Raw genomic sequence first — 23,321 nt, 5'->3', positions numbered from 1 at the left:
TACATGTTTTATGAAGAAGCTTACCTCCTCATTGCAGAACCAAAACACTTGAGAAAGCCTTGAAAAATCAGTTTTAAAACATTTACTGTTGAGAGTTCAGGAACATACTTATTTATAAACTGGTGTAACTGAGGCTCAATCCTATTATACAGTATTGTGCTTCTTTTTATGTAAATATAATCTTAGTATTTTTGTAATTCATCAGAGCAATGTATATTTAAATGTTTGATTCAAGGGTGCAAAGAGCCTTTTATGTCTTTTTCTAAGTTAAAAATTCTTTAAACAGTGTTACCTTGAAAAAGGGAAACTGCTTTTTGAACTGTCATCAGGGAATATATCAATTTTACCTGATTTTATTTTTTGTGTATAATTTATATTCTACCCCTCATTTAGAAGTCCTTTCCAGAGCTCAGAACAATTGCTTTTAGTTTGTTAGAAACAATAAGGACAAATGGAAATTTCATGCAGCGTTTTAAGAAGGGTTTTTAAATGAAAGTATATTTACATATTTTTAATTCTGTGCTGTGTTGTTCATAATTCTAGTATTTTTTCTATTCAAATCTTGCTCTTCTTTTCATGAAAATGATATGACCCTTCCTATAGCCTCAAATTTAATCGAAATTTTGATAGGGACAGAGTTCCCACTGTGGTCCAGTGGGTTAAGAATCTGACTGCAGCAGTTCAGGTTGTTGTATAGGCATGGGTTTGATCCCTGGCCTGATGCAGTGGGTTGAAGGGTCCGGCATTGCTGCAACTGTGGCTCAGATTCTATCCCTGGCCCGGGAACTTCCATATGCTGCAGGTGCAGCCATACAAAATAAATTAAAAAAGAAAGAAAGAAAGAAATTTTGGTAGGGAGACCTCTTCATGAAGAACACGAGGAAGATTCAAAGTCCCATCCCTTGGAGTTCCCATAGTGGCTCAGTGGAAACGAATCTGACCAGCATCCAAGAAGAAGCAGGTTGGATCCCTGGCCTTGCTCAGTGGGTTAAGGATCCGGCGTTGCCATGAGCTGTGGTGTAGGTCACAGACTCGGCTCGGATCCGGCATTGCTGTGGCTGTGGTGTAGGCCAGCAGCTATAGCTCCGATTTGATCCCTAGCCTGGGAACTTTCATGTGCCATGGGTGCAGCCCTAAAAAGCCAAAACAACAACAACAAAAAAAACCCAAAAAACAAAAAACCCAAAAACCAAAGTCCCATCACTTTCTTTAACTGGAACTGACAAATGAGAATTTATGATCATGCTAGCAGAACAGTCAGCATTTTTGATACCGGCCAACTTGTCAACCTCTTATAAGTCATTTTATGATTAGCCTGGTTTACATTTAACAGACTGTGTAGGTAAACATAATAAAAGTTTCAGATCATTTGCTCTTTTAGAGGCATTCTTGTTCTTTTTACCCCAGCTCTCCAGCAGCAAGCCACTGTGGGTTTTTGGAAACCTAGTGGTTTTCACCACCTCATTCAGAGGTTCTTTTTTGCTGTTTTTTTTTTCCTTTTTCCTTTTTTTTTCTTTTTTTTTGTGTGTCAGAGCTTGGTCCAGCCCTTTTTACAAGTGGTCCTTTGTCTGCTTGCAAAAGACCATTTTGTAGATGAAGTGCTAGGATCTGCCCTCATTGCCGTAAATCAGAAGGTGATCTGGCTGATACAGTTTCTTGAGTGGTGCTCAGCCTGGGCTGGGATCAGGGCCACTGAGGAAGAGCCTCAGAAGAAGAGCCATGATTTATTGTGTTTGCTGTCATGCTGGCTTCTCCTTTAATCACCGCGTAGTGGCAGGATGGATCTTCAGCTCCACCCAGACTAACTCTTGTTGGTGTCACTGTGATCTCCTTGCAGCTGGCAGAGGAACTTCAGAACGGGCCACTAAGCAGTGAGACCAGAGAGCTGTTGAAACTGCTGTCAAAACCCAATGTGAAGGTGAGGACGTGCGACCCCTGTAACAAATATCTCTGGAAAGAGTCCCTTTCTGGGACTGCAGAGGAGTCCGGTTTTGAGCAGCAATTTTCAAGTAAATGTGTTTTCAACTAGTGCACCGTATTTTAATTGCCCACATCCCATTAGAGAAAAAGAGTTGAGCTGTTGATGATAATGTTGTGACAGTCCAGAAAGGACTTAAATTGGGAAGTTCAGGATTTCAGTGGGCAAGTAGCATGGAGCGTCAAGGTCATCTTTCTTCTCCAGTCCAGAACACAGGACCTGTTTGTGATTTTCTTCAGGTTCATTTTACTTGGCTAGTAAATGTGTACCAGCATATTTGACAACAGAATTTGTTTCTCTGTAGGATTTTTTTTTTTTTGTCTTTTTGCCTTTTCTAGGGCCGCTCTCGTGGCATATGGAGGTTCCCAGGCTAGGGGTCTAATCAGAGCTGCAGCCACCGGCCTACACCACAGCCACAGCAACACGGGATCTGAGCCACGTCTGCGACCACAGCTCATGGCAATACCAGATCCTTAACCCACTGAGCAAGGGCAGGGATCGAACCTACAACCTCATGGTTCCTGGTCGGATTCGTTAACCACTGCACCGCGACGGGAACTCCTCTGTAGGATTTTTTTCAGCATTTCTCTTCCTTTTCCTCCCCATTTCCTGTCCTTCCTCTACCAGTTTGTGTTTTAATACATCCTGCCATTTTACAGAGCCAAGGAGTTTTCCAGTGTAAAGACCAGTAAACTCTTGGGAGGTCCATTTCAATTCTTCCTGCCGTTTTCTTTTCTTTTCTTTCTTTTTTTTTTTTTTTTTTGCTTTTTAAGGCCACATCCATGGCATATGGAGGTTCCTAGGCTAGGAGTTGAATCGGAACTGTAGCTGCCAGCCTGTGCCACAGCCACAGAACGCAGGATCCAAGCTGCATCTGAGACTTAAGCTACAACTCACAGCAATGCCGGATCCTTAACCCACTGAGCGAGGCCAGAGATCGAACCCAAGTCCTCGTGGATACTAATCAGCTTCGTTAACCACTGAGCCATGACGGGAACTCCCTTCCTGCCATTTTCTTTGCAAGTTCATCACTCATTTTTCCTCCAAGTGTGATTAGTCAGCAGAAGGCATTTGGAAAATTTCCTGTGAATTCTGAGGTCATTAATGCATGAAATCCCATAACCTACATATTTTGGACTTGATAGTACTGCAATTGTATGTAAAATACTGTTCCAGGAGTCAGGATTACATGTGGACTGGTAATTATGTAATTTAAATGATTAGTTATATCACAGTTTCTGTTAATGCTCTGTATACTGTTGAATGAAAATGGGAACACCTAGGAGTTCCCATTGTGGCCTCGTCATGAACTGTGGTGTAGGGATCCAAGCCACATCTGTGACCCACACCGCAGTTCATGACTATGCCAGATCCTTAATGCAGTGAGTGGGGCCAGGGACTGAACATGCAACCTCATGGATACTAGTCGGGTTCATTACCGCTAAGCCGCAATGGGAAATCCTAGCTGCCAGCCTGCGCCTCAGCCACAGCACTTCAGGTTCTGGCGTTGCTGTGAGCTATGGTGTAGTCTCAGACGCGGTTCAGATCTGATGCGGCTGTGGCTGTGGCGTAGGCCGGCCGCTGAGCTCTGATTTGACCCCTAGCCTGGGAACCTCCATATGCCAAGGGTGCAGCCCTAAATTAAAAGAAAGAAAGAAAGAGAGACAGAAAGAAAGAGAGAAAGAAAGAAAATGTCCACCTAGATGCAAAAACTGATGTGTTTTACCCTCCTTGAAAAATCTCCTTTGGAACTGTGCTATATATATAGTCAAAAGGCAATATTAAAAAAAAAAAAAAGTATTGGAGTTCCCGTTGTGGTTGACGAATCCAACTAGGAACCATGAGGTTGCGGGTTTGATCCCTGGCCTTGCTCAGTGGGTTAAGGATCCGGCGTTGCCGTGAACTGTGTGGTGTAGGTCACAGATGGGGCTCGGATCCTGAGTTGCTGTGGCTCTGGCGTAGGCCGGTGGCTACAGCTCCAATTAGACCCCTGGCCTGGGAACCTCCATATGCCACGAGAGCGGCCCTAGAAGAGGCAAAAAGACCAAAATAAATAATTAAATTAAAAAAAATAAAATAAAAAAGAGAAAGCATTAAGCAAAAGATAAAGTGAAAACATGGACTATGATTTATAAGCCTATAAGGAAATATAAAATACATGAAGGTATGTCTGTAAGGGGTGAATGAACTCTGAGTAGTAACATGAGGAATTGACTGGTGAAGAAGAGATTGATTACATTTTAGTTCAAGAAGAACAAAGGTCTGGTCAGTGCAGATGGGTTGCTTGGTGCTGAGACAGAGCGTGTGGAAAGTGAGGAGCTTAGAGGAGACTAAAGGATGCGCTGAAACTTTCTTCCCTGGGTCTTCAGCAGCACGTGGGTCGTTGATATTCACCGGACCACGGGGAGGGTAGCTGGGAGCTTGGTAAGCACCTTATTGAGAATGGCATGCAAGAAATAGAGATTGCGGGTAAGGTGAAAGTCCTACAAAGAAAATCACTTGTCCAGTCCGAGGACGTTAAGTCAGCTGTATATGGTTGGACAGTAGCTTATGAAAGAGGAAGGGCAAGAGTTTAGGGCAACAGGAGAGCCTTTGAATAGGGGACCTACGTCCGGGTTTGCCCAGGACAGTCTGGTTTTCGCCCATAGTTCCACTGTTATTAATGGCCTACCCTCCCACCCCGGTTTTTTGTTTGTTTTGCTTTTGGGGGGCCGCACCCACGGCATATGGAAGTTCCCAGACTAGGGGTCGCATCAGAGCTGCAGCTGCCACCTACACCACAGCCACAGCCACGTGGGATCCAAACCATGTCTGTGGCCTGCACTGCAGCTCATGGTAGCACTGGATCCTTAACTATTGAGCAGGGCCGGGGATCGAACCTGCGTCCTCATGGATACTAGTCAGGTTTGTTACTGCTGAGCTGAGAGAGCTCCCTATTTTTTTTTTAAAGTTTTATTGAAGTATAGTTAATTTACAAAGCTGTGATAATTTCTGCTGTACAATAAAGTGACCCAGTCACACATATATACATATCCAGTCTCTTTCCGATTGTTTTCCCACATGGATTATCACCGAAGACTGGGTAGAATTCTCTGTGCTCAACATCTGTTGGCCAATCGTTCCATATACCTCAGTGTCCATATGTCCCCAGTCCATCCCTTCCCATCCCCACCCGTCCTTCTTGGTAACCCCCTAAGTTTTTCAGTGTCTGTGATTCTTTTTTTTTTTTTTTGTCTTTTTAGAGCCATACTTGTGGCATATGGAGGTTCCCAGGCTAGGGGTCTAATTGGAGCTGTAGCTGCTGGCCTACACCTACGCCAGAGCCACAGCAAAGTGGGATCTGAGCTGCTTCTGTGATCCACACCACAGCTCACAGCAACGCCAGATCCTTAACCCACTGAGTGAGGCCAGGGATCGAACCCACAACCCCATGGTTACTAGTGGGGTTTGTTAACCACTGAGCCATGATGGGAGCTCCTGGTGTCTGTGATTATTTTCTGTTTTGCAAATAAGTTGATTTGTATCCCCCTTTTTTTAAGATTCAACATATAAATGATAAATGATATCATGTGATGTTTGTCTTTCACTGTCTGACTAACTTCACTTGGTACGAGAATCTCTAGGTCTATCCATGTTGCTGCAAATAAATAGCCTCCCTTTTAATTCCAGGTGTTTCCTTAGTTAGATGATAAGTGAAATGGCTGCTCTAACTGTGAGCCTATGAAAACATTTGGATTGCATCCTAAGAGCAGTGGAAAGTATTGGAAGGACTGAAATAAGCAGGTGACACAATCACTCTGAACGTAGCACACACAGCAGGTTCATGGGGCGTGGGTGGAGCAGGGTAGGAGGAGCGCGTGGAGGAGGGCAAGTTCAGAGCCTGTGAAATTATTCTGGTGGAACATGATTGTGGTTCTCACAAAGGATGCGAGGGATGGAGGCAAAAAAGTGGGGGATGGATGGAATTGGGCGTAACTTCAATATGAGGTGTTGGGACAACTGGTTAATTATTTGGGGAAAATAAGAAAGACTGCTATGTGAATGAATTCCAAGTTGATTAAAGATCAAAGTGTAAAAATTAAACCATGGAGTTTCTGTTGTGGCTTAGTGGAAATGAATCTGACTAGAGTCTATGAGGACACAGGTTCAATCTCTGGCCTCAATCAGTGGGTTAAGGATCCGGTGTTGCCATGAGCTAGTGGTACAGGCTGCAGATGTGGCTCGGATCTGGCGTGGCTGTGGCATAGACCGGCAGCTACAGCTCTGATTCAACCCTTAGCCTGGGAACCTCCCTGTGCCATAGGTGTGACCCTAAAAGGACCAAAAAAAAAAAAAACATAATCATGGGATAGTGAAAAGGCATTTACAACCTCAGGGACAGGTTCAGGGACAGATGGACACATACACACACACGTTTGCAGAGAAAGTTTTTAAAAATCCATACATGAGGTTGAAACAATAACCTTATAAATGATTTATGATATTATCTTTAATAAGGTGTGATAGTTTGCTATTTTGACTTTAATTTTACCTTTTACAGTGTGACTTGATCAAAACTTTAAAATGAACAGAAAAAAGTAATCATATTTTGAATTCAGACTATGGAAAAGGAGAAGCCCCTGTTCTTGTTGCTTTATTAGTGAAGATGAACACTGTTTCACATGCTTATTGAAGTTGTATTTCTTCTGTTAGTTGTGTTCATATACCGTTAGGAGTAACTACTATTTTATTTTATTTTTATTCTTTTTGGCTGCACCTGCGGCACATGGAATTTCCCAGACCAGGGATCGAACCTGTACCAAAGCAGCAACCCAAGCCACTGCAGTGACATGCCTGATCCTTAACCTGCTGTGCCACGAGAGAACTCCAGCAGGTCTCTACTCCTAAATGGCTGCATTACCTTTCATTTTTGTTTGATATTATACATACACTCCCCCCCATTATAAGTAGGGTATAAAATGTGCTACTTACTGTATTGGATTATACCTAGTCTTTGAATCTTTGAATGAGTTGTTCAGTTGCCACATACCAAAAAATAAAATTATTCAATAATGTCTACACAAACCCAGTCTTATTGTCCAGATCTTAAAGTCCAGGAAAAATACCTCATTATGGAAGAAACTACATGATGAGAAAAGGGTGATGGCTTTGTCACAGAAGGCCCACATAAATGTCACAGGTTCTAAAAGCTTGCTGCAGTGGTGGAGGGGCAGGAACAGTAATACCAGTGGCATTTAGGGACATTGATGAGGGACTTTGCTTCCAGGGAAAGCAAAGAGTCATTAATAAATAAAAACCACTCCTAGGCATCACATTGCCATATTAAAGGCAAATCAGCCTCTCTGAGTTGTAATTCAGTGGCTCATTTTTGATAGAGGTGAAGTGACATCATCTCAAGGACATGGTATTATAATTTAGGAAGTCGGGAAATTTGGTAGATTTTTAAAAGGGCAATAAAATAAAAAGATTTGTTGTAATTTTTCAGCTTTCCAAAACATTCACTTACCAGAAATTACTCACTGCCCCGGCATGCAGAATGGATGAGACTTCATTAAAGTAGCTAAAGGGGAACATTATGCTTCCTTCTGGAGGAATAAATCAGGGATACTCATCCTTCTGGGTTAGATACTTAATTCTAAGGACCTGACAGATATTTAGGACATAGAATTGACTCCAGGGGGTACAAGGCACTGAGAGCTTGTGAGCCTGATGAGTTACAAAGCCCAGTGTTCAATTTCCTGTGGATTCTTCTAAGCAACAGGTAAACCCATCAGTTGTGATTGGTGGTTATGGCATATGGAAACACAATTTTCATTTAGGTATTGCCTTCTGAGAGGAAAATCTGTATAGTGAAGAATAAAGTCACCATGGTTAAAACAGAAAAATGGAATACCATGTTACTTTCAGCTGTCCAAAATAAAAATGTTGCTAACCAAAACTATTTATAAAGTAAAAAATGTTCAAAATGTTGAATTTGATGGATAGATCTTAAGAGTATTTTTTTGAATCCAGATATAAAAATGAACACAAAGCTAAGGAGGAAAGATACATAGCAGGTGTTTTAATATTGCCTAACAACTATAATATTCACTTTATTTTAAAATATGTTCATTAGTGAGCCTTGCTAGTCTTACTCTAATTACATGACAATTACAGTAGATACCCAGGTTATTTCTGGTGCCTTTTATTCCTCTTTATAAATCTGTGTTCCCATCTGCAGTTATTCCTCCTGTCAGAAAGACTTCTCATAACGTTTTTGGTAATGCAAATCTGCTGGCGAAGAATTCCTCCAGCTTTTGTATGTCTTTAAAAAGTCCTCAACATTCTTTCTTTTTTAAAAGGTATTTTTGCTGGGTATAGAATTTTAGGTTGACCATAGTTTTATTTGAGTATTTTCAAGGTGTTGCCCTGTTGCCTTGGGGCTGACATTGTTTCTCGTGGAGAGTGTGTAGTCATTTTAAAATCCTTTTTCTTTTGTATGTTGAGCAACCCAGACATTCTACCCTTGAGTATACTAAACCCCAGTTTAGGTATCTGTGCATCAACAGATATGACATATTTACAGCAACACCATTTATGACAGCGAAAAGCCAGAAACAACCTCGGTGTCCCTCAAAGGCATAATGGGTAAAGAGACCATGCAACGGAGCACCCAGTGCAGTAAATCTCACTAACTTAGTCTCTGGGGAAGAAAGACTGTCTACTTACGTGTCTGTTTATGCAGTATTTAAATAGAGGCAGAACTATGATCTTCCCCCAGAATAGAGGCTGTGATGACTAGGAAGGGGCATGCTTGGGGAGTCTAGGGTGCAGCTAATGTTGTGTTTCTTTTTTGGGGGGTACTTATGTGGACATACGCATTTCGAAGACTTTCATGCTAGATGCTTATGAATTGTGTACTTTTCCATATATATGTTATTGTTGATGAGCTGAATTAAAAAGTCGCCACCATCTCTTTGCCATCTTAGAGCTTCCGTTTCATAAATAGCTGATATTAGATATATGCACATAAGGAGTTCCTGTTGTGGCTCAGCAGTAATGAACCTGACTGGTATCTATGAGGATGCGGGTTTGATCCCTGTCCCCATGCAGTGGGTTGAAGGATCCAGCATTGCTGTGAGCTGTGGTGTAGGTCTCCGATGAGACTTGGATATGGTGTGGCTGTGGCGTAGGTGGGCAGTTTCCATTTGACCCCTAGCCTGGAAGTTTCCATGTGCCACGGGTGTAGCCCTAAAAAAATAATAAATTAAAAATAAAAATAAGTATATGAACATAAAAATGTAACTATGGGGGTTCCTGCTGTGCTGCAGCAGGTTAACTGTTGTCTTTGCAGTGGCGAGGGTTCAATCCTTGGCTCCGGTGCAGTGGGTCAAAGGATCCAGCATTGCTGCAGCTATGGTGTAGGTCACAGCCATGGCTCAGATTTGACCCCTGGCCAGGGAACTTCCATGTGCCATGGGTATAGCCAAAAAGAAAAAAAAAAAATGTAACTGTGGTTAAAAGCGATGAGCATATATGAAAGCCAAGAAGATGGTGGTGCAAGACCGAGTATCCCCTGGCTCTCCTTGTATATTGGGTGTGTTTGGGCCAGGCCTCCATGAGCAAGAGTGACGAGGAGAGTGCATACACGATAAGATTGGAGGAGTTCCCGTCATAGCGCAGTGCTTAATGAATCCGACTAGGAACCATGAGGTTGCGGGTTCGGTCCCTGGCCTTGCTCAGTGGGTTAAGGATCTGGCGTTGCCATGAGCTGTGGTGTAGGTTGCAGACGCGGCTCGGATCCCGCATTGCTGTGGCTCTGGTGTAGGCTGGCAGCTACAGCTCTGATTCGACCCCTAGCCTGGGAACCTCCATATACCATGGAAGCAGCCCTAGAAAAAAGGCAAAAAGACAAAAAAAAAAAAAGAAGATAAGATTGGAGCGATTGCCAGTTGAAAGTCTGGACCCAGTCACCCCTAAGAGTAGTGACATGAAAGCGTTCCAGTGCTTTTCTTATCTTGGGTCTCTAATGACAATAGGACAGTGTTGTGTGGAGTTTTATCATCATAATCGTTGTGACTAGAAATACTATTATTCTTTTACACATATATTTTTCACTCATTACACAAAATAATTTAAAAGTGAGAAGATGAGAGTTCCTCTTTTGGCTCGACAATAACAAACCCGACTAGTATCCCTGAGGACATGGGTTCCATCCTTGGCCCTGCTCAGCGGATTAAGGATCTGGCAACACCATAAGCTGTGGTGCAGGTCGCAGACGCAGCTTGGAGCTGGTGTTGCTGTGGCTGTGGTGTAGGCCTGCAGCTTCAGCTCTGATTTCAACCCCTAGCCTGGAAACTTCCATATGCCATGGGTGTGGCCCTAAAAAAACCCCCAAAAAACAAAGTGAGCAAACGAGTGAAAGTGGAGTTCTCTTGGGGCGCAGTGAATAAAGGATCCTGCATAGTCACTTTAGTGGCTCTGGTCACTGCTGTGGTGCAGGTTTGATTCTAGGCCGAGGAATTTCCACATACCACGTGCTCAGGCAAAAAATAAAAAGTATGAAACTAGTCAGTCATGTTGATCACTTGCTTTTGTGTTTTCTTCTAACAGAAGCAAAGGAAAAATACATAAGTAGTTTTCTCAGATTCTTACTAGCCTCATTTTCTCTTCTTTTAACAAGTAACACCCCCCCCCCCACCTCCCCAAACTGCCACCTTTCTAAGGATGAGCCAGAGAACACCCAGGTGAGAAGATGTACTTTCTCCCAGTTCTTGTCCATTAACGGCTGAGCAGAGCTGCCTCTGCTCTTTTATTTATTTATTTATTTTCTTTTAAGCACTGCACTTGCAGCATATGGAAGTTCTCAGGCTAGAGGTCAAATCAGAGCTGCAGCTGCCACAGCCACTGCAATGCCAGATGCTTAATCCACTGAGCCAAGGCCAGGGATCGAACCTGCATCCTCATGGATACTAGTCAGGTTCGTTTCCGCTGAGCCACAACAGGAAGGCCTGCCTCTGCTCTTCCACACATACCCCACCTATGAGCGGCTCCTTTCCCAGCAGTTATCTTCTTGCCACTGCTGTGTCGGATTTGCACCATCGGTGTGCTTTTCCGTATAGTGGGCTGTGTGGGTCATATTTGACTACCGTCTTTACCTTGACTTTCACAGGCGCTGCTGTCTGCACATGACACTGTGGCTCAGAAGAGTTATGATCCGGTGTTGCCTCCCATGCCTGAAGATATTGATGATGAGGAAGACTCAGTAAAAATCATTCGTCTGGTCAAAAACAGAGAACCACTGGTGAGTGCCGGTCTACATCTTGTGCTCAGAGAGGAGTAGATGTCATGATAAAGCCATATGTGACGGGACCATACCGTTTATTTCTGGAGACCCTGGGCCAGGAATCAGATCTGAGCTGCAGCTGTGACCTGTGTCGCTGGATCCTTTAACCCACTGTGCTGGGCTGGGGATCGAACCCGTGTCCTAGTGCTACAGAGATGCTTACGATCCCATTGGGCCACAGTGGGAGTTCCTCTTCCTCTCTTTAAAGTATGCTTCCTCGGAGTTCCCATCGTGGCACAGTGGTTAACGAATCCAACTAAGGAACCATGAGGTTGAGGGTTCAATCCCTGGCCTCGCTCAGTGGGTTAAGGATCCGGCGTTGCTGTGAGCTGTGGTGTAGATCGAAGATGCAGCTTGGATCCTGCATTGCTGTGGCTCTGGCGTAGGCTGGTGGCTACAGCTCTGATTCGACCCCTAGCCAGGGAACCTCCATATGCCGCAGGAAGTGGCCCTAGAAAAGGCAAAAAGACAAAAAAAAAAAAGTATACTTCCTCTGTGTCCTCAAACTTTCAAATAAATTGAGCATTCACCTGTAAGAATATGATTTAGAAAAATTAAACTGGAGCCAAATAAAATGACAGGCATTCTTTGGTTATAAATTGCATTCATTTTTATTTATTTTTTATTTATTTTTTGTCCTTTTTAGGGCTGTACCCGCTGCATATAGAGGTTCTCAGGCTGGGGGTCTAATTGGAGCTGTAGCCACCGGCCTATGCCAGAGCCACAGCAGTGCTAGATCCGAGCTGCGTCTGTGACCTACACCACAGCTCACAGCAACGCCGGATCCTTAACCCACTGAGCGAGGCCAGGGATCAAACCTGCATCCTCATGGATGCTAGTCAGATTGGTTTCCACTGAGCCACGATGGGAACTCCCCAGTTTCCTTTTTAGATCCTTCAGGAGGAAGGCAGCCCTGGCTGACCCCTTGATTTTGGCTCATCATTTTCATTTTCGCCTTCCCCCCTCCAGAGCTGTAATATATGTTATATTTATGTTGTATCAAGCCACTGAATTTGTGGGCACTTGTTAACAGCAGCGTATATCTGTATTTTTATGAACATACATTCATAAGAAAAGTAAACGTCATACGCAATCTAGCACTTGGCTTTCCATGTGTTGTGGCCCTTTTATTGTATTTAAGACATTTTTGTGTTCTCAATGCAAATGGCAGTTGATAACATAGTAGCTGCTGGGCACCGTTTCTGTACTTTACATACTGGTTCTCTTCAATCCTCAGGGGTGGTGCCATTCTTGTATTTTGACAGCCTAAGAAACTGATATTCAAAGCAGTAAAGCAATTGAATGATAGAACCAGGATCCAAACTCAACTCTTTTTCTTCCAATACTAGTTTTTTCCTTCTATACTACATTCTGTATTATTTGTATATCCAGGGGCTATTATAAGCATTTATCAGAATTGTTCCGTTTCTGGTTTCATGGTGTAATCTGACCACTTTGTAAAGTACTTATTAGCATTTTCCTCTCCACTTCCCTTCTAATTTGGGGTTTTTAAAAATTTTGGTTCGTGGGAGTTCCCATTGTGGCTCAGTGGAAACCAATCTGACTAGCATCCATGAGGATGCAGGTTTGATCCCTGGCCTCCCTCAGTGGGTTAAGGATCCAGCGCTGCCGTGAGCTGTGGTGTAGGTCACAGACGCAGCTCGGATCTGGCGCTGGTGTAGGTCACAGATGCAGCTCGGATCTGGCGCTGCTGTGGCTCTGGCATAGGCCGGTGGCTACAGCTCCAATTAGACTCCCAGCCTGAGAACCTAGCCTCCTCCCTCAGTGGGTTAAGGATCCTGAGTTGCTGTGGCTGTGGTGTACACTGCAGCTGTGGCTTCGATTCAATCCCTAGCCAAGGAACTTCCAAACGCTGTGGTTGTGGCTGGAAAAAGAAAAAGAAAGAAAAAAAAAGAAAAGAAAATTTAGTTCGCAGTTCCCACTCTGGCACAGTGGGTTAAGAATCTGATTGCAGCAGCTCAGGTTGATGCAGAGGCGCAGGTTCAATACCTGGCCCAGTGCAGTGGGTTAAAGGATCTAGCATTGCTGCAGCTGCAGCTCAGATTCAGTCCCTAGCCTGGGGAACCTCCATGTGCTGAGGGTAAGGCCAGAAAAAAAAAAAAAAGATTTTTAGTTCCATTTCATTTCATCCGTAATTCCCATTCTGCTTATCTGCCCATTCTTACAGGAACTAATTCTTTTTTTCTCTTTATTTCTTAGTTATTTAAAAGTGAATTAGTAGGAAGTGCCCATTGTGGCCCAGCAGTAATGAGCCTGACTGGTATCCATGAGAGTGTGGGTTCAACCCCTGGCCTCACTCAGTGTGTTGAGATTCTATTCTTGCTGTAAGCTATGGTGTAGAGCTGTGGCGTAGGTTGCACACATGGCTTGGATCCCACATTGCTGTGCCTGTGGTGTAGGCTGGCAGCTGCAGCTCCGATTCGACCCCTAGCCTGGGAACTTCCATATGCCTTGGGTACAGCCCTAAAAATCCAAAAAAACCCCCAAAAACAAAAAGTGAATTAGTAAAAGGTTCTTTTCACCAACATATGTAGTTAACTTTTTTAAACTGTAGGTTTTGGTTTTCTTTCTTTCTTTCTTTGGTTTTTTTTTTTTTTTTTGACCGTGCCCACTGCATGTAGAAGTTCCCAGGCCAGGGATCAAACCTGAACCTATACCACAGCAGTGACCTGAGCCACAGCAGTGACATGCTGGGCCACCAGGGAACGCCCAAGTTTTCTATATTTAATGCAATTCAAAGTAATTTTGAGTACTTTTAAGTTACTTTATTTTTTAAGATTTTTATTTTTTCTGTCAATTTTTGCTGTATAGCAAAGTGAATCAGTCATACATATACATATATCCATTCCTTTTCCTACATTATCTTCCATCATGTTCCACCACAAGTGATTAGATATAGTTCCTGTTCTATACAGCACGATCTCATTGCTATCCACTCCTAATATAACAGTTTGCATCTACTAATCCCAAACTCTCAGCCCATCCCACTCCCTCCCCTTCCCTCTTGGCAGCCACAAGTCTGTTCTCTAAGTCCATGAGTTTGTTTCTCTTCTGTAGGTAGGTTCATTTTTGCTGTATATTACCATATGATATCACTTATATCTGGAATATAATACAATATGTTACTTAAAAAAATTATTTTAGTCACTGACTCTTCACCTTCCTAGTCAATCAGAGTTTACGTGATCTTTGTTCAAGGGGATGTATTAAAAATAAATAAAAACTTCCCATAGAAAACAGAACCTCTAACTGGGGTGAAGAAATACCCACAATTGTTTGTTGAGCCTCTTGAAGAAAGTATTAAGATGTTCAGTATCGTTGTAACATAGGAATGTGAATCAAGTGAGAATTACTTGTCTTGAACCTTTTTTCCACCCAAATGTGTAATTAGTGTATTTTCTTGAGTTGACAATTATTGTAAAGGTGAAGTAGGATTATTGGGTGAATAAATTTCAAGTTTAAAAAAATGCACTACCCAGAAAAGTCGAAAATATTTATTTTATTTTTTATATTTGTCACTTGTCCTCTGTCATTTTGAGGCGGTCATTAGAAAAGCTGCAGCTGCCAAAGGGAAGCAGGAAGCAAAGACCAAGAGAAAATTAAGAGTCTGAACTATCTTTGTAGAATGAGTTCGAGCAATAAGACTCAGAAATAGGCAATGTTAGAGAAGCCAACCTGAAAACAAATCCTAGCAAGTGGACAGTCAGGAGATGTTTGGCAAATGATTCAGGAGGAGATGTAAGGTTTAGCAGTCAGGAGTTCCCTTACGGTGCAGTGGATTAAGCATCAGGCGTTGTCACTGCCGTGGCTCTGGTCACTGCTGTGGTGCGAATTTGATCTCTGGCCTGAGAACTTTCATGTGACACAGGTGTGGCCAAAAAAACCAAAAAAGAGATTTAGCAATCAAGGGGTTAGGTTATCAGTGAGTGTTATTTAAGAATGTAGTTCTGTTGTCAGACTAGGTATAAGGAGCTGAAATAAACACCAGGCATGCATTAGGTAACCTCGGTGGGAGGTTTTGTGGTGCCACTTATTTGCTCTGTATCTTCACTAGAGCAAGTCACTGAACATCTCAGCTGCAGGCAGGCCTCTTATCAGAAAATCAGACACAGGGAACAATATCTAGTCACTTGCCGTGGAACATGATGGAGGATAATATCAGAAAAAGAATATGTGTATATCTAGGACTTTGCTGTAGAGCAGAAATGGACAGAACATTGTAAATCAACTCTAATTAAAAAAAAAAAAAAAAGAATCAGGGAGTTCCCGTTGTGGCTCAGTGCTTAATGAACCCGACTAGCATCCATGAGTTTGATCCCTGGCCTCGCTCAGTGGGTTAAGGATCCGGTGTTGCTGTGAGCTGTGGTGTAGGTTGCAGATTTGGCTTGGATCCCATGTGGCTGTGGCTGTGGCTGTGCTGTAGGCCGGCCACAGCTCCGATTCAACCCCTAGTCTGGGAATCTTCATATGCTGTGAGTGCAGCCCTTAAAAGACAAAAAAAAAAAAAAAAATCAGGAGATGAGTCTCTTTGGGAGTGTTTTGAATATCACCTGACATCTAATGTATTCTAAATGCCTTTTAAGTTCTTTGCATTATGCAGGCATTATATAACTGCTTAGAATGATAAGGTATAAAGTTTAAGGTAGCTCTAGCTTTAAGGAGAGAATGGTTTCCTGGGGGAAGAGGAAGTGAAAAGATCACCTAGGTATTTGCGAATGGAAAGGAGAAGGGCTGATAGTTTGAGGGAAGGGAATGGATAAAAGTCCTGAGAGAAGGGGAGAGAAAAACACTGGTCAGGATGCAAGGAATGGAGCGTTTTCCCTCCCTTGTGAGTTTGGAGCAATTTATATCTGTTTTATCCAGAAGATTAATTTTTAGAAGTTTGTGATGTGACTCAACGGGTTAAGAACTCAACATAGTATCCATGAGGATGCAGGTTCGATCCCTGCCTGGCTCAGTGGAATTGTTAGACAAGCATAAGAGGAGGAAATTCTATTAGTGAGTGGATGATGATCCAACATTTTCAGTGTTTCTTGCACGGGTTTTCCTTTGATGTCTTTTAGGGCAGTGATTCTCAAACTTTGGTATTATTAGAATTACTGGAGATGCTTCCTTAAAATGCAGACATCCGGGCTTCTAGCCCTAAGAGACCACATCACAGGCTTCAGGTGGGGCTTGGGAATCTAGATTGTCAGACAGGTCTCAGGTCTTCTTGATGCCAAATTTTGGTAGATCATCCTTGAAGACACTTGCTTCCAACCTGAGGTCGACTGGGCCACCTGTTTAAGGAGGACTTACGGTGTTGGCAGTGTTTTTGGAAAGGCAGTGTTGCAATTTTTACTGGGGAGACCATGATGGCCCAGTCGTAGCAGATCTCATTCCTAAACCATTAACCAGAAAAATCTAACCAGAATGTCAATTTCTCAATCTAAGCTAAAGTTCTTTATACTCTGTTTGTCCTCAAAATCACACAGAATATGGAGTTCCCGTTCCATAGTCTCAGTGGCTCAGCGGTAACGAACCCCCCTAGTATCCACGAGGATGTGGATTTGATCCCTGGCTTCAATCAGGGGGTTAAGGATCTGGCGTTGCCGTGAGCTGTGTTGTAGGGGTCTCAGACAGGTCTCAGATCTTGCTTTGGTGCGGCAATGGTGTAGGCTGGCAGCTATAGGTCTCATTTGACCCCTAGCCTAGGAACTGCCCTATGCAGCACATGCGGCCCATAAAGCAAAAAAAACAAAAAACAAAAAAATCACATAAAATAAATCTAAAGCTGCTATGTAAGAAAATATGTGAGAAACAGATTCTGCATTTTCAGAGTAAGCCATTAGAACATGGACTCTGTTGCAGTGTTAACATGCTCTGTTTTATTGTGTTTTGATCTTACTTTCATGCAAGTACATTGCACTAGGAATTCAGCAAGGAATTGTGATAATAAGAGTATGGAAATAGAAAATCATCAAGAATGAAGGGATCGAAAAGACTGAGTCAAGTGCTAGTTCAGGTCGAAGATTGTTTCCCAGGTCCCCAGTTTACCCTCCAGGAAAGCAGAATCAGCACACAGTAAGCATGTCTATTTCAGGGTCCCCATCTGTATTTATATGTAAATACATATCCGGGTCTATAACAGATCCTCTAAGTGCTGGAGTGTTTTTTTTTTCTTTTTCTCTGCATCTTCTGGAAATGATTTCTTCCAGCCCTTGGCTTTAAAAGCCATTTGTTAGGGTTCGTAGATGCAAACTATTATATTTGGAGTGGATAAGTAATGAGATCCTGCTGTACAGCACAGGGAACTCTATCCAATCACGTGATGGAACATGATGGAGGATAATGTGAGAAAAAGAATGTATATATATGTATAACTGGGTCACTTTTCTGTACAGCAGAAATTGATGGAACATTGTAAATCAACTGTAATAAAATTAAAAAAAAAAAAAAAGCTACTCGTGTGTCAGTGGCTTCCAGGGTCAGTTCCTCTTCTGAACCTTTCTTTGAGTCTTTTTTTGTTGTTGTTGTTTTTTGGCTATGCCCGCAGCTTGTGGAAGTTCCCAGCCAGGGATCCAACCTGAACCACAGCAGCAACCCAAGCCTCTGTAGTGACAGCACTGGATCCTTAACCCACTGTGCCAGAAGAGAACTCCTTTTGGTTGTTTTTTTTTTTTTTGCTTTTTTTGGCCACACCCACGGCATGTGGACGTTTCCAGGCTACAGGTTGAATCAGAGCTATAGCTGCTGGCCTACACCACAGCCACAGCAATGACAGATCCAAGCTGCATCTTTGACCTACGCCACAGGTCACGGCACCGCCAGATCCTTAACCCGCTGAGCAAGACCAGAGGTGGAACCCACATCCTCATGAATCCTAGTCAGGTTCATTACTGCTTAGCCACAACAGGAACTCCTTCTCTTTTTTTAAATAAATAAATAAATATTTTTTTTTGTTTCCTTCAAAGGCCACACCTGCAGCATATGGAAGTTTCCAGGCTAGGGGTCGAATTGGAGCTGCAGCTGTGACCTATGCCACAGCCACAGCAACACCAGATCTGAGCAGCATCTATGCCCTTTAACCTACACCACAGCTTCTGGCAGCATAGGATCTTTAACTTGCAGAATGAGGCTAGAGATTGAATCCACATCCTCATGAATCCTGGTCAGGTTCTTAAGTTGCTGAGCCACAGTGGGAACTCCCATCCTAATTCTTGACAAACCACTTAGGTTGTAACTTTGAAGCTTTTGCCTCCTTCTTAATCTTCCTTCCAGTCTTCCTTGCTCAGATGCCAGCTTTGCACGGAGACCCACCTCCTTACATCTCATCTGTCTTCTCCCTGCCTGTCCCCTTCAGGTGCCCATCGTGTTTTCCACCTTCTACCATACGTAGCAGAGATCTCATTGTTCCATCTTCTGTGTGTTGTCTGTCTCCCTCGTGAGAATATAAGCTCCATGAGGGGAAGACACATTTGGGTTTTTTCTTTCACCAAGGTATCAGAAGCCCTTAGACCAGAGGCTGGCACATAGTAGGGCCTCGGTAAATGTTTGTTGACTTCACTGAACCACTGCATAAATCCGAGGGGCCAGCATTGAGCACCGCAGACTGGGTGGTTCCATCCTGAAAAACACTACAGTCCGTAGTGGAGCAAGAGATTTCTCTCAGTTCCCTAATTCTGTTTTTAAACCCCCCCACCCCAATTTTGTAGCTCAGACAATAATACATTATTACCCCTCACAATTTTGGAGGTTGGCAAGGCTCCTTAGAGTCCCTTGTATGTAGTGTCATGGTCCAGGCCTGAGGGTCAGAAAAAGAATTTTCTGACATGGCAAGATGAAGAGAAAGAAGAGTTTAAAGAAGAGTTTATTGGAGTTCCCATTGTGGCTCAGCGGAAACGAATCTGACTAGCATCCTTGGGGATGCAGGTTCAATCTCTGGCCTTGTTCAGTGGGTTAAGGATCTGGCATTGCCATTAGTTGTGGTGTAGGTTGAAGATGCAGCGGGTTTGATGTTTCTGTGGCTGTGGCCTAGGCCAGCAGCTACAGTTCCGATTCCATTCCTAGCTTGGGAACCTCCATGTTGCCTCGGGTACAGCCCTAAAAAGACAAAAAGAAAAAAGAAGAGTTTCTTGAGTTTAGAAATGCTGCTCATACAGCGGGATGACTTCCTGATAATCAAGAAGAGCCATGGTCATGTCTATTTGTATAGCCCAGGGAGAGAGGAGAGGGCTCACGATACACCTGCTGACCTGCTGATTGGTTGGGGAGAAAGGGGTCTTACAATACACTTGCTGTTTGGTTGGGGCCTATTAGGCCCCTATAGGGGTGGGTGAGGAATGGGCCACATACCTTTCCTGGTAGGGGGCCAGGGAGGAGTGGGAACAGGTTGCTCAAGGTGGGAGAGGGGCATTACAGTGAGATGGCCAGGGTGATGCTAAGGGTCTGGTGATTCTTGTCTTGTCCAGAGGCTTTGAGTTCAGCCTCCTTGGAGTGGCCTTGAAGTCCCATAGGTAGGTAGACAGTGGCCAAGACTAGAGTCTGAGGGTTTTCTCTTCCCCATGACTGATGCCTGGGCTGGGAAGGTTAGGGAGTTGGGGGGGGGGGGTCTTCAGGCACCTCTTCTAACAAGTGGCATCTCCACATGGCTGGCTTGGGCTTCTTCACAGCATGGCTGTCCTCATGGTTTCTTACATGGTGGCTGGCTTCCCACAAGGCAGGTGTTTTAGGAGGCTCAGGCATCTCGTAGCCTTAGTTGCCCCAGAACCATTCTCACCACCCGATGGGGGAATATGGCAAAGAGGGAAGAACTGATGGTCTGCGTCATGGAGACGAGTTACCACAGAAGTAATGCATTTATAAGCTTATGAATGGAGGGTTATAGAAGGATATTGCGGTAAGCAGTATGGAATGATAACTAAGGTTACAAACGGTAGTTCTGATCAGCCTGCCTTAGACAAGTCCTGACTTTACTGCTTCCTAGTTGTCTGATCTTAGACACATTATAACCATTTGGGATTCAATTCTTCATCTATTAAAATCTGATAAGTAATCATAAATGAGATTACTAGATCCTTCTTCCATTAGGCCCACTTTGGTGGGAAAGTTTGAGACACTTTTTTTTTTTTTTTTTTGGTCTTTCTAGCACTGCTTCCCCATCACATGGAGGTTCCCAGGTGAGGGGCCAAAGCAGAGCTGTAGCTGCTGGCCTACACCACAGCCAACGCCAGATTTGAGCCACAGCTGCGACCTACACCACAGCTCATGATAATGCAGTATCCTTAACCCACTGATCGAGGCCAAGGATCAAACCTGAGTCCTCGTGGATGCTAGTCTGATTCGTTTCCACTGAGCCATGATGGGAACTCCAAGACACATTGTTAATGAAAGTGAAAGTTGATCTAATCATGTAATTAGTCGTATTACATTTCCAGCTATCTTGGTTCCAAGTTCCCAGTTTCAAAGCAGAAAATAACAGTAGTTGGTGGGTCTGAGTTTCATGACCACGGAGAGGTACTCATTCATGTCTTTGGCCTTGAATGGATGCCTAAGTGATGAGAAATGCCACACAGTCAATCCTACCCCCTGTTTTTTTGCTGTCATTAGATATGTATTTGATACTGTCATATATAAAGTAAAATATCATACATAAAACACTGACTACAAATGGAGTCCTAATTTTGTTTCCGTATCTATTTTTCAATACTATAAATATATTTATTGACAAATGTGAGAGAAATTCCATCTTTTGGGGGGTGAATTCTGCCACCACCTAACGTGCATCTCTTCTGCCACATGATGTGATGGGGATGGCTTTTCTAAACCATGGCCAGGTTCTTGGAAGAAAAGTCACGAAAAGGCATTCAAAGTAACCATTTGCGCCTTGATATTCTTTTTGTTCTGTTTTGTTTTTTCAGGGCCGCACCCACGGCACGTGGAGGTTCCCAGGCTAGGGGTGGAATCAGAGCTGTAGCTGCTGGCCTGCGCCACAGCCACATCCACACAGGATCTGAGCCACATCTTCGACCTACACCACAGCTCAGGGCAATGCCGGATCCTTAACCCACTGAGCAAGGCCAGGGATTGAACCTGCGTCCTCATGGATGCTAGTCAGATTCATTTCCGCTGAGCCACGATGGGAACTCCTGTACCTGATTTCTTGACGGAGACCGCTCAGTTAATTTGCTCATGAACATCCATAAATTAAGAATGTCTGGATTCCTTTTGAAATTGTTTCCTAACTTCATGCCAGAAAGTCAGTTCTGTTTGCACTAGGTACAATCTGCGTCCATAAAAACCTTGGAGTAACAACTTTTTTTTTTTTCTTCATTTTCTTGGTTAACATTGCCAAGTTTCTGTACTAAAATAATGTAATCAAAGGGTCACTAATGGAAAGTCAGGTGATCTGGGTTTTAGTTTTCTAGTTTATATCATCTTTTTCTATTCACTTAACCTTCTCTGTATATTCTGCCTTCCCACAGAGTCTTATAAAGTGAAATGAGGAACTACTGTAAAAGGGTGAAAACAAATAGTATTCAAAGAGAGTGTATTATAATGAAAAGAGGCTATTTTGTACTTTCCATAGTATTGAAGAGATGAGAGTTTGTCAAAAATCTTTGAATCGTGCCCCAAATCATAGATGACAGACATGGTGGACAGTTTTGTCTCTAGTAATAAGTGTTTGTGAGGCTCGTGGCCTGATGGCTATTGCTCTTGCCTCCTCACTTCCGTGGGTTTTATTTTGTAGCTGTTTTCACTTTTTCCTGATGAATGTCCTTATGCCTGCCGCCTTTTCTACCACCCAATACGCACATTTACCCACCAACACTATATATATTTTTTTCTTAAAAGGGAGCTACCATTAAGAAAGACGAGCAGACTGGAGCCATCGTGGTGGCCAGAATTATGAGAGGAGGAGCTGCAGACAGAAGTGGTAAGAGTTTTTATTTTATTTTTTTAATTTTTTTTGTCTTTTTGCCATTTCTTGGGCCGCTCCCCGAAGCATATGGAGCTTCCCAGGCTAGGGGACGAATTGGAGCTGTAGCCGCTGGCCTACGCCACAGCCACAGCAACACAGGATCCGAGCTGAGTCTGTGACCTACACCACAGCTCACAGCAACGCCGGATCCTTAACCTACTGAGCAAGGCCAGAGATCGAACCCGAAACTTCATGGTTCCTAGTCAGATTTGTTAACCACTGCGCCACAACAGGAACTCCAAGAGTTATTTTATTTTATTTTATATTTTATTTTTGCTTTTTAGAGGCAGTCCCATGGCAGAGCTACAGCTGCCAGCCTACACCACAACCACAGCAGTGCAAGATCTGAGCTGCGTCTGCTACCTACACCACAGCTCATGACAATGCCAGATCCTTAACCTACTGCGCGAGGCCAGGGATGGAACTTGGATCCTCATGGATACTAGTCGGGTTCATTAGAAGTGGTAAGAGTTTAGGGAGTCCCTGTCGTGGCTCAGTGGTTAATGAACCCGACTAGCATCCATGAGGACTCGGGTTCGATCCCTGGCCTTGCTTGGTGGGTCAGCGATCTGGTGTTGCCATGAGCTGTGCTGTGGGTTGCAGACATGGCTCAGATCCAGCGTTGCTGTGGCTGTGGTGTAGGTCAGCAGCTACAGCTCGGATTAGACTCCTAACCTGGGAACCTGCATATGCCACGAGTGCGGCCCTAAAAAGACAAAAAAAGACAAAAAAAAGACAAAAAAAAGAAGTGGTAAGATTTTAAATGTGAGTCGGGTATAGACAAGTCATATGGATTTTATAGGTAACATTTCCAATCTATGACCAAGAGGATAATAGTCTTTTGATAGAATATAGCGCAAGTAATAAGATATTTTTCTTTGTGTTCAGAGGTCCTGTTGTGACTCAGCAGTAACAAACCCAACTAATACACATGAGGACGCAGGTTCAATCCTCGGCCTTGCTCAGTGGGTTAAGGATCTGGCATTGCCATGAGCTGTGGTGTAGGTCACACAGATACAGCTTGGATCCAGCGTTAC

General features: G+C 43.5%; 1 protein-coding gene across 2 annotated transcripts in view; it reads left to right on the top strand.

The window, feature by feature from the left end:
• MPP7 (MAGUK p55 scaffold protein 7) overlaps positions 1–23,321 on the top strand; it is a 270,754-nt gene that overhangs the window by 167,190 nt on the left and 80,243 nt on the right. For both annotated transcript variants that reach the window (XM_047755185.1, XM_047755186.1), the window contains exons 5-7: positions 1,838–1,918; positions 11,130–11,261; positions 22,158–22,239. In XM_047755185.1, coding sequence (XP_047611141.1) covers positions 1,838–1,918; positions 11,130–11,261; positions 22,158–22,239 — 295 coding nt within the window. The remainder of the gene's footprint in view (positions 1–1,837; positions 1,919–11,129; positions 11,262–22,157; positions 22,240–23,321) is intronic.

This window comes from Phacochoerus africanus, chromosome 12 (assembly GCF_016906955.1).
Source record: "Phacochoerus africanus isolate WHEZ1 chromosome 12, ROS_Pafr_v1, whole genome shotgun sequence".
Classification (NCBI taxonomy): Eukaryota; Metazoa; Chordata; class Mammalia; order Artiodactyla; family Suidae; genus Phacochoerus; species Phacochoerus africanus.
The sequence above is the reverse complement of the archived record's forward strand: the minus strand, read 5'-3'. Positions and strand labels throughout refer to the sequence as shown.